Here is a 12,253-nt window from a genome sequence, read left to right as displayed (position 1 = left end):
TTTTAAGTAAAAAACCAAATCTCTGCATTTCTGCTGCTCATGGACAGGGACTTCAGCAACTGGGTTCCCAAAATTAGACATAGATGTTGATTTTACACCTAGTTTTTGGAGAAAACCAGTTCTGAAATGGAGCTGGAGGGTTTTCTCAGAAACCATGTGTGTCCTAGATGGGGAGGGTCTGGCCTGTGAGGACACAGCACCTGGATGGCTGCCAGCTCTGAAGAAGGAGCATGAGACAGTTTGTGTACTTAAAACACATTTTCCAACCTTATGGGATTTTCCTTTAAGTCTGTTCTCAGCAAAGCAGCATATTATTGCAAATAGATGCTCTTTTGGTCCCTTCTCCCAGGGGATAGAAATTAATGTTATGTTTGAACATGTATGTTTTCCCACTGATTGCTGAAGCTGTGCTTTCCCTTAAAGTCTGCAGAAAGCATGAGCAGATCCTGTTAGTGCCATTACTTCAAAGTTAGAGCTGGAGTCAGTGCCAGAGAGCCTTTGGTAGGAGACATGGCCTGTGTTTGCAGGGCTGGAAAGCAGTTCCAGTGAATCATCCTCCTGCACTGTGGCAGGACCTTTCTGTCCAGCCCCTTTTAACCCTTTCAGGTGCCTAAGTGCTGGCTCCTGTGCTCATCCCTGGGATTGCTGTCTCCAGGAGACACTTGTACACTGTCCTGAACCAGGAGTTGGGATGTTGGTACAGCACTGTGCTGTTTTTTCCCTCTTGCTCCAATGCCATCACCCTCCTGACTGTGCCTCCTGTGCCACTCACTGTGCCTGGGAATATTTTTACAGCTGTCCATCTCCTTCCTTTGGGAGTTTTTTTTTTGTTTTTTTTCCCCCAGTGCTTCTCCTGTCAGTGAAAGTTTTTTTCCAGCCCTTTCTTCCCCTGAGGTTGGTTGGTGTATTTATGGATTCATTGCTGTGCCAGTTCCCGAGGTGAAAAGGCAACCCTGGGGCAACCCCACTGCTGGCTCTGCTGCTCCACTGGACACACACTGAATCTGGAGAGCTGTTCTAGCTGAAATAACAGCCTGGCATGGTCTCACGTGCCTTCCCCTTCCCTGGGACCCCAGACATCACGTTGGATGTGAGGACTAGCTAGGGGACAACAACTCCCAGCAAATGTCCCCCAGGAGCCTGCCAAGCCATCTTGCCTCACATATGAATTTCCATTTAAGAGGAGGGTTTTGATCTTGCCATTAAATCAATGAAGGGGAGAGACCTCTCATTTTGAATGCAAATGACTCTAGATATTAAATAAAGTAAATAAAATTTTTGTAATCTTTTAATTATTAGACATTACTTGAAAACTCATTTTCCCAGATATTATTTGGGGAAAAAAGGGAGATTAATACTACTTCAATAATCCAGTTTAGAATCAATTCATTCACTCCCTCTTGGCATAAAACATTGGGTGACAATTTGTAAAACTTTCATTCTTTACCAACACATTCCCTGACTTAGGTGGAAGACCCATACTCGAGGTACAAGGACAATACAAGTGGAGAATGGCAAATGGTCACTCTTAAAAGCAGATGAGAAATATAATAACTTGTATTTTTTCATTGCAAAGATAAATAATAATTTGACAGGAGATGTCATTACTGTTCAGTGACTTTGTCTGAACAGAACAATTGAAGGAAATATGTTTGCTCTTCCTCATCCCTTGCCATTTCCATGATGTCACTAGGTCTGGCCATAACAACTGGAAAGTCAGAACATAGGAAAGGCACTGCCTGCACGGCAAAATCTACTCAGTGATGCAGAGAGGCATGATGTGTATCACTGGTGCAGACATCAAAGCATCAATGTTATCAAGAGAGCAGAAAACGAGAAGCAAGTTTCAGTGGAGGTATTTAGCACTGACTTGATCAGTAATTAAGCCACTGCAATGGAGACTTAGTGAAAACGCTGTCACATCTGGCAGAAATGAAGTTTTTACATGTCTAGGAATTTGGTTTCTTAGACTGCTTTGCTAAGTTTTTGTTTTTCTTTCCTACATGTGGAGCATCTTCTGCTGTGAAGATTCTGCCTGGGCTGGCACCACCCATAAAGTGACTTTGATTCAATACATGTGGCCAAGCCACCCACATGAGGAGACAATTATTGATTTTGAGATAGTTGATATAATTAAGTTCAAGCTGTAGAGATTTCCTTCAAGGGCCAGAGGCCACAGTTTCAGTTTTGTTCTTCTCAGCTGATGTCACCTCCTGCAATGCCACACAGGTGACAAGGGGAGGGAAAGACTAGGCCTGGCTATCTTGGAGTAGTGGAGAAGAAAAGGGTCATTTTTTCAAATCCCTTCATGTATCATTGCAGCAGTCCATTGCTGGGTAAGCAAAAGTGCAAAATCTGTTTTCCCATCCATATATCAGAAGAATCATGCCAAAAAGTGATTTTCTAAAGCTCTGGGCACAAGGTGCTAGGTTGGGCCAAACTCACAGCCTGGTGTCTTCATCTCTGACATAGCAGTGAACAGCTTTAACATAATTTGCCATTCACCAGACCAAATCTAGGTCTTGTCCTGAACTCTAAACTGAGATTGTGCCAGCTCATTTCTTGCAGAAGTCTTTTTCATGCGCTTATGACAGCACTCAATCTCCCTGATACACTGTTCAACACCCGTTTTTTGCAAACCTTGTTAAAATTTTGTCCTCAAGAACTTTTATAAAGTGATAAGTTCCCTGGGTTAATCACACACAATGCAAAGAAATATTTCTATTTAAGCCATTTGACTTTTCCATCTTTCCAATTCCCTCAGGCCTGTGGCTGACCTTAAGAAAAATCCCATCATTCTACATCCAAACCACCAACACACACTCAAATGGTCTAACTCCTTGTTTAGTATTCTTTATGGTTCCTCTTGCCCTTCAAGCACCACATATCTAACACAAAAGAGTAGAGAGTGAGGCTTAGGTGGAATTTAGGCTGGATAAGTCTGGATAAAGCAACAAGGCTGCTCCATCTACTCCTCTAATTCCTGGCACTACCCTTTGTGATGAGTGCTGTAGTCTGCTCACCCTCTACACCCAGTTTTCAGACTGCCAATGTCATTCATGGTGCAGTGTTGTCCCCTGCTGTGCCTGAAGTACAAGGACATCCACTGGCTGCTGAAATCAGTTCTGTGTGTTGGGCTCTCAGCTGAGTCCTGGCTCACCAGGGAGCTCTGGAGGGTGTGGGATGGTGCAGGAGTGGCAGCAGCACTAAGAGAAGCTGCACAGCACAGCCAGAGCCAAGGTGGGAAGCAGCTCAGGTGCTGCAGGCTCATCCCCATTCACAGCTGTAGGGGCAGGGGACAGTGGGGACTTGGTCACCACAGCGCTCAGAGCACTGCTGCAGAAACCATCTGCCCTGAGAAACAGAAACCCAAAGCACACACCTCTGTCTCCATGGGCTCCGAGGGGATTGTGCAGCAGCAGGACAATACAGGGATGTGTGTGAGGAAGAGATAGCAGCGATGGTTATCTCAGGGCTTTGCATACTGAGAACACCTTCAGAAGGAAAAGGTCCTGAGATGCTGGGGGTGTTTGTGGAGCCTCCCAAATGAGTGTGGAACAGTCACGGTGATTCAGGCAAAAGGCATCTTTTCAGTAAAAGGACTGCTCACACTTCCTGGATGTGAAAAAGCACGAGGATCACTGCATCACCTCTGACTTGTATGACTCAGGACAGAATTAAACCTTCTGTGGGGAGACTGAGAATTAGTGGTTCTGTAAAATTCATCTTCAAAAAATCCAGCAATGCAAGCATTTGAATTGCACTGGTGTGTTTCTGTTGTCATACCTTGAACGTTTTATTGAGATCCCTGGTCTATTCTGGATGATACCATGAAGACTGGCAGAAAAATCTTTTCAACTCATGAGAGGCAAAATGAACATATCTGTTTAGTGGCTGCCAGTTTAAAGAGCCACATCTTAAAAGAGTCAATGCTTTCTTGTCTCAAAGATGAAGTTCAAATCTGTGTGATCAAAATTGGATGAACATTAAAAGGAAAAAAAAACCCACTGCAAATATCCATGCAAATAAACATCACAGCTCTCTTTCAGTGCTATTTATATCTATTTGAGTTTAATGACCCCAAACATTGTATGAAGAGTTTCTCTAATGTGTTACCAAGACTGTTTATAGGAGACAACTGTCTCAAGAATGTGGCAGTGTGAAGACTCCCACGGTAGCACCCGTGCAGAAATTGCAGCTCTGCTTGGACAGTCTCTTCCTGTCACAGCTTTAACAGGGAAAAAAAAAGTGATGATCTTGGGGTTAAGTTATCACTTACACACCATGGTAAGCAGGGAAGGATTGAAACCAGTGTGCAATTAGAAATAGCTAGCACACCAAGAGTGTGGACAGATGTGCTCTCGTGCCTGTAGCTGAGAAATTTAGGATGTTAGGGCTCCCATTGGGTTTCTGCCATGTCCTGGATGGTGTTTCCTGCCCCTTGGGGAGAGGCTGCAAGGCAGAGCTGCCTGGTGCTCCCCTGGGTGCTCCTGCCTGCCCAGGACAGAGAGCAACCAGCCATGGGCAGCCCCAGGATCACTGAGAGCCCACTCCCAACTCCTTTCTTTATGAGAGGACATGAGGAACAGGGATTTGGGTCAGTGCTGTCACATACAGGCAGGATATAATAGATTTGTGGATTTGCACAGGTACAAGCTGCCTGCTCTGGGCAAGAGCAGTAGTACTGTTTCTATGCTATTAAAAATACCAGAGCAGAAAACTCTCCCTTTCTGCATAGCTTGTCTGGCCAGCAAGGTTAGAATCACTGCCCTGTGAGACTGCTGATGCTCCAGCCCACTTCAGTCCAAAGTCAGACAGATTCATTGAATCATCACTGAAGCACAAAAAATGTGTCTCCTAACAGTAAATAACGTCTCTCTTCTTCTATATTGCTTTTAATTTACAGAGCCCCAGTCAGGGCTGAGCTGTTCTATATGCTATTAATTAGCTGATCACATGCCAATGCTAATTTTTTTCAAATGGGTTCACTATTTATAAATGTTCACCAGTTTGTGCTGACACATGAGGGGAGGGAAATGTTTACACCATCTACTTTTTGCAGATGCTTCACAGTTCTCCTTTGGAGGGATTGACCTCTCTCATTTATCAAAGATGCAACTTTGGCTCCTAAAACTGTTTGTATGGTATTCATCTCTGTACTGTGCCTGAACAGAGTTGAGTTTAAGGCTCAAAACCCTCTTTTCCTCAGACTTCAGCCCTATAATGAGTCCAATCACCCTTGTCTGCACAGTGGGCCAAGTTAGCTGCCTGCCATCCTTACTGCTCCTTAAGCCTGGAGAGTTCTTTTTATTCTTACAAGAAATGCACTTTTGGAATAAGTGGAACAGAGTAGTTTCAGTTGGATGGAGCCTACAGGAATCATCTAGCCCAACTGCTCGACCATTTCAGGGCTGACCAAAACTCACAGTACGTCATTAAGGGCATTATACAAATGCTTATTAAATACTGACAGCCCTGGGGCATTGATTGCCTCTCCAGGAAGCCTGGATAGAAATTTTAGGATGAATAAATTTCATGCTAAAAATTGCTATGTTTTTAAGCTTCATGAATATAAAATGGGATGCTTAGTGCCTTCCTAAGTAACAACACACATTTTTCTTATGTATTTCACAGAGCAAGCCAGCTAACTTTGGTACTGTTAAGCCAATTCTGCTAGTAGTTGAACTGACTTTTTTTGTTGGTCCAACCTTAGCCCTAAATAAACATTTGTAACCTTACATAGCCAAGCACAATAGAAGTCACCCTGGCTGAGAGGCCTTTGCTCACAGAAAACCAGCATTTGATGTTCAAAAGATGGAGTGGAACCAGCATGTTAAAGCATCTACTCACTATCCAAACAGTGCCTATTGTTGCAGTTATTGCCAGCAATATCCTGTTTGTTGCTGGGACAGCACTTTGGTGAGCCTGCCCTAGAATCAGCCCTTTGCCTTGTGGCTAAACACTTCCAGTGTGGGACTTGGGAATTCACCAAAGCAAGGAAGCCTACTCAGGGCTCTGGCCTCCAGCAAAACCTCTTCAGAATGTCTTGAGAAATAACCAGACTCATAAAATTCCATGCATCCAATGAAAGAAACCATTTTCATATCCAAGTAACAGATTCGCCCTCCCCATCTGTCTGGCATTGCTCTGATCCTACTCCACACTTGCCACATCCCAACTCTGGCAACAGGCCCTGAAGAAATTTGGTTTTGTGGACTGTGGGTGAAATCTGTGGCAGAATATTACCAGTGTGGAGCTAATAACTGGTCTGGAATTCTGTACAGTGCAGCTGCACACGTGCTGAGCCACCAAGAGCTTTTAGTGCCAGGCACCGCTGCATACAAGTTGTAAATGCTGTGTGAGTGTCTGCAGGAATATCTGCTCCTTCCCTGGGTGACACTCAGCTGCTGCCTTGGATTTCCTGAGAGGCAGGTTGGGGCCCAACTTTTATAAAGTGGTTTCGAGCTCTTTCACGTGAAAGGCACTGAATAAGCACCGTGCAGATCTAAAAATGCTGGAACTCTGCTGTTGCTTCCTCAGACCACTCCTGTCTCTAGTCCAGCTGCTTCAGCTGCAGGAGCTGAGGAGATGAGCTGCAGCAGGGCAAGTGCACAGAGCTGGTGCTCCAGGGCCATGAACAGTTAATGCCTTGGCCTCAGCACTGGTGCAGCTGGAGCTCTTCCCAAAGCTGGGCTGGAGAGCATCACTGTCTCCCCCCCGAGTCGCTGGAGTCGTGGCAGTGAGAAACTGCTCTGAGATCACCACTGGAATCCTTGGGTTTTAATGCTTCCCCTCCCCACCCCCTACATTTTCCATTGGAAAGAATAAATTGGTAAATGCCCCGGGAATCACAACCAGGCTGTGACCTGGTGAGGCAAGAGGAAGCCCTGGCTAGCACACCACTGCTGGTAATAACACCTGGGTGGAAAATCTTCCATGGAAAGTGAAGCTTTGCAAAAATCTGCAGCAATTAATTGCTTTTGAGCATTTCCAGCACAGAAATGAACCATTGAATCTGATGTTTTCAGCTTGTTTGGGAAAACTGAAACAGGTGGTTTCAGCAGTAGCAAGGACAGGGGTAGAGAAGCCAGTTCCCTGGGGTAAAATTTCAATGTGATTTTCCAGTCTCCTACACCCTTCAGGATGTGTCCATGTGTGCAGCTTTCCCACGTGCTGTCACCATGCCCAAGGTACTGCTGTGCCACTCTCTCCTTCACCATGGGCTGCCACACAGATGGATGTGGAAAATCCAATGGTAAGATTGTCCCAAGTGAGTGCTTTGCTCAGTCAATACCCACAGTATTTTAAATAGGCTGTGGTATACTTTATGCCATGTAATATTTTTATGAGTGGGATTTTTTTTCAGCACTCTGCTCTACAAGTAATTCCTACTGCTCGACTCTGTGTGTAGTTTTGTAGTGAAATTGGTTTAATAAATGATGGGATTCCTCAAAAAACTGAAATTCCATTTGTGATCAATGCTGGTTTTGACCACTGCCACTGGACAGAGATTGCCTCAGAACAGCATGTTGATATACAGAGCTATGTTTCCCCCTCATCTTTATGAGTTTTCTCATTGAAAATACTTTTATATTTATGTGCTATAGTAGTTAAGAAGGCACATTAAAATAGTGGAGATATTTTAGAGGCTAAATCTTCAAACCCTGAAAGTGAGGCTTGATTTAAAAGTGCCTGCATACTCCTTTTACCCCAAGGAAATCATGATTATTCTGTCCTTCTTTCAGCCCTCACATCCCTCACTAACTTTTGAGGTCACTGGCAATTTCCAACACTCCTGACAGAGGAAAGGGAATCAGAGCAAGTCCCTGACAGTCACCTGTGGCTGGCTAGGAAGGAAAAACTCAGAGTGTTGTTCCCCCAAGTGCCAGCCTGGCTGGCTGGCATCACTGCCCTTGGTGTGCACAGCCCCCAGGCTCACACCAAAACCACCAAAACTGATGCCCACATGGTCTGGCACCAGCTGTGGCTTTTTCCATAGGCAGAGGCATTTGCAGGGCTTGGAGGAGGGTGGGAGAGGGCAGTGGGTGCTGGGATCAGCATTTTGTAAGGGATGAGCAGATCTGAAGTTACCACAGGAAAGTGGGTGCTGTTGCAATATAAGCAGCCCTAAGGGATTTTGGCTCATGGAAGCACGTATTTCCAACAAGCAATATTCTGTTGTATATCTTATCTGTGGAAAAGTTTTTATTCTACAGTGATCACTCAGTGTATCTAGTAGGAAGGGCAGAGAAAAAGAGAGAGCTGCTTGCATTAGAAGTGATGCTGCCCACTCTTGTGGAGGAAAAGGTCTTCACATTTCCATGGATCAGATTCTGCAATTACACAGCTTTCTTGTTTGGCCAGTTCATCTGCTAAACCTGACACAGAGCCAGAATGCAAACAGGGATTTTTCCCATTACAGAATACCAAATCTATGATAAGCCACGCCATGAAAATTCAGTTTTTAAGGAGGTGGGGAGAGAATGAGGGAAACTCCAACTGCTGCTGCAAGATAAGCAATGAGTTTTGCAGTGCTTCTAGAATCTGTGTGTCAGGGATCTTATAAAAAAACCCCTTTAAGCCAAAGGAGCACTGGGAGAAGAAAAACAGCAGAATTTGGGATAGTAAAATTTGAGCAGATGTTTGAACACCAGTTTTAGCCTATGAAACATCTGCGTGATAACTTTGGACACAGCTGAGTAAAATCAGTAATTGCTACAGAAAGAGGCCTGTGAATATTGTACTTAATCTGTGGTCTGTTCTGCACAGCAATGCAGTGAGTATCACTGATGATCTTGATTATGTTTGTGATTTTTCTTCTACTACAAATTCCCCTGCTATCAAGGATTCAAATCAATCACCTCTTCTGCTTTTCACTACCTTCAAGTTGTAGTATTAAAATCTATTTATAGATGAAGTAACAAACATCTCTGAAAGGAGAGTTATATACTGACAGCTTGGAAAGAGACTGTGCTGGTTTTCTCAAAGATCACTCCTTAAATAGGATATATTATCAAAGATTATCCCTTAAATAGGATATAAATATTGTAATTTATGCATCATTTGCCAAGAGGGACTAGCTTGTGATAGCACACATCTATATATCTATCTATATATATATACACACACATACATACACGCACACACACATATATATATACATATATATATCTATATACACACACACACACACACACACACACAAATGTATAGTCTTCCTAACTGCAGACTGCAAAGCTCAGAACTTCAAAAAACTAACCAAGAATACAAGTTGATAGAAGCTGAATTACATTTGTTGTCCCAAAACACAGCGGATTTCACTGCACCCCCAATGCTTTTTATTTGCCAAAAAAGAGACACAAAAAATCAGAAGCAAACAAATAAGTTTTCTAAATAAATCCTGCATTGCCCCAATTTTACGAGCTGCCATCTAAGCTGCCTGGCAGCCATCCAGGCCTGAATGACATTTCTGGACAAGAAGTAACCCGTGCATCCCTTTTGAACTGTCCTCTCCTCCAGCTTCCTCCCACCTGAGTGTCCTGCAGCTCTCCATTAAATTTCATTTAAAGCACTTTCTTACCTGCATAGTGGTCAAACACAGTGGGGACATACTCCTCTGGGAAGGCATCATTGGCATAGCTCATCAGCAGGCAGGTTTTCCCCACTGCACCGTCCCCAACCACCACACATTTCAGCATCTTCTTGCTGTTGTTCCTGCTCCCGTCAGTGCAGTTGTCATTTTCCTCCTTGCAGTTCATTCTTGCTTCTGCTGCTGCTCTTGCTGCTCCCAGGATTTCCAAGTGCACATGAAGGAAAAATGAAGTGCGATTGTATTGACTTTTCCTGAGTTTGGAGAAGGAGGGGGTTGCGGGGGGAGCAGCAAATCTCAAACTCAGGAAATCATACTAATGCTTCCAGGCTGTCACAGCCGCCTCTAACAGTTACCAGATCAGTCAAGAGGATCATCGAGGTGAATAAATTAAACACACGGAGAGGAATATCATAAAAAAAGAGTGATCTGTCCTTTTTTTGTTTGTCCCAGTCAGGAAATCCTCATCCTGCCCGGCTGTTCGCAGTCTTTATTGCGACTTCAGAAATATCAGCAGCAGATCCGCGTCTCCCTTCCTCCAGCCTGGCCGCAGGAACCAGGGATTCCTGCTAAATCCACTCCATTTTCCATTTCATTTCTACATGGAGGAGAGTCTGGAGGTTTTTAATGGAGTTTTTCCTTTCTTTCTCCAGCTTGCTGTGTGTCAGGAAATCATGGGTTTCCTGCTGAATTCCATATTAGGATCAGTGGGCTTGTGAAGGGCTGCAAACAATGGGAGCTCTGTGTGTATTTGTACTTTGGAGGAACTCTGCCAGGACATGGAGAAAGGAAAACACTAGAGGTCCCCCTGCAGAATGAAGTTTTTTAGTCTCTCTGCTCCATCCTGCGCTCCAGCTGCTCTCCTGGAGGAGGATTTGGGAGAATACGGAATCCTGGCCAGGCTGTGACTCTGCCCCTGTCCCAGGGACTCCTCTGACCCCAGGCACGACCTCCCCTCATCTCAAATAGGTATTTTCTCCCATTTGGGAAAGGGGGAGGTGGAGAAGCAGAGAGGAGATATATTTGCTAGATAATGTCAACTTTCTTTCCCTATAGCTCTTTGAAGTGTTTGCTATAAAGAATAAATAACTGATTTTTCAGTTCACACTCTCAGAAAGTTTCTCTTGCCTTTCCCCTCATCCACCCCCCCCAGAAGACAGATTAATGTGAAGATGTAAACACAGACAGAAAGAATAAAGAAGAATTAAGAGTTGGAAAAATTAAAAAATTAAGCAAACAAACAACATCCCCCCCCCTTCCCTCATAGCAGTCTGTGAAAAACCAGCTTTGAACTACAAGATTCCTGCCCCCTCCTCTGGTTTGTTCCTGTGCTTCACGTGCCTCCTAAGCCTTCTCCCCATTTAAATACACAACAATCTACATGTACACGAAGGGCAAAACTTCCCGCTCCTTGCACAGGAAAGATTTTGCAATTTCCAGCAGAAACGAGCCAGACATTGACACAAACCCCAGTGCAGCAGCCCAGCGCATCCTGCTGGCTGCACTTCCCTTCCACGAGGCTGGAAGGCTTTGAGAGGGGGAAACTCCCCCCTGCTGGCACTGCACAAATGCTTCCCCTGCCCTGCTCACACCTGGTGAGAGATAAATGCCAAAGGTACACACAAGCCCGGGTTAGTGCACACCTGGAAGTGCAAAGACCAGCACAGCCTTGGAAAGGAAGCCTTTTAGCCCCAAACTGCATGAGTAAAGACTAACACAGCCATAATAATGGAACTCTGGAGTCCCAAAATGTGTGTCCTTCAGTTATTTTGGTGAAGGGACATGGTAGGCCCACCTGCAACCTCCCCTGGACAGGCTAAGTCTGTCAAAGCTCTTCAATGATCCAGCTGTGCTGGATCAGCTCTGGACATCTTCCCCAAGAAGTGGTAGAATTATAGAATCCTGTAGTAGTTTGGGATAGATGGGACATCAAAGATCATCTAGTCTAATCCCCCTGCCATGGGACACCTTCCACTAGACCAGGTTGCTTCCAGCCCCATCCAAGCTGGACTTGAACACTTAAATAGATGGGAGATGGATAAAACATGTGAACAAGGTTTGTCTGTTCACCTGGAGAGCCCCAGGGAGCTCTGTTTGCTGTCTCTAACCAGGAGTCCTGGCCGTTCAGTAATTTGTGCTGTGACCTTCCCCTCATTCATGCCCCCCTCCCTGCTGATAACAGGGATCTGGGCAGGCAGTGTGAGGCTCACCTGCTGCCAGAGACATCACTAAAATGTTTCCCAGAGTTAGGAGACCAGGTGCATCCTCCTAGCTTCAAACTGCAGCCCCAGGCTGAGCTTCATCCAAGAAAACCTGTGAGCTCTGGGCATCAGAACCCCCCTTCTCCAAGCATTTGCTCTGCTGATCACTTCCACCATCAGCAGCCTGGCTGGGTCATCCTGAGGTGCAGCACATGCTGCAGGGATTTATTCTGTAAGCTTATTTCTAGTTGTAATTCAGGTCAAACTCCAAGCCTGTGCTCTGTTTAGTGGCTGTGCAGCTGAGTAGGTACCAGCACCCTGATCCCCCCTGTGCCTTTGTTTACCAGCCAGGTGACCTTGTGGGGAAAGTTTGCCAAATATGTAGGTGCATGCTGTTGCAAGGTAACTGCACAGCCTGAGGAAGAAAAACATTCCAACAATTCATGGTTCAGTTCCCCACTGC

General features: G+C 45.0%; 1 protein-coding gene across 1 annotated transcript in view; it reads right to left on the bottom strand.

Moving 5' to 3' along the window:
* The window catches only part of RHOJ (ras homolog family member J), a 57,086-nt gene extending 46,618 nt beyond the window's left edge, over positions 1 to 10,468 (bottom strand). The window contains exon 1 of the mRNA XM_033063030.1: positions 9,581 to 10,468. Coding sequence (XP_032918921.1) covers positions 9,581 to 9,758 — 178 coding nt within the window. The 5' untranslated portion in view covers positions 9,759 to 10,468. The remainder of the gene's footprint in view (positions 1 to 9,580) is intronic.
* Positions 10,469 to 12,253: the final 1,785 nt, after the last annotated feature.

Source organism: Catharus ustulatus, chromosome 6 (assembly GCF_009819885.2).
Source record: "Catharus ustulatus isolate bCatUst1 chromosome 6, bCatUst1.pri.v2, whole genome shotgun sequence".
Classification (NCBI taxonomy): Eukaryota; Metazoa; Chordata; class Aves; order Passeriformes; family Turdidae; genus Catharus; species Catharus ustulatus.
This window is presented reverse-complemented; position numbering and strand designations above follow the sequence as displayed.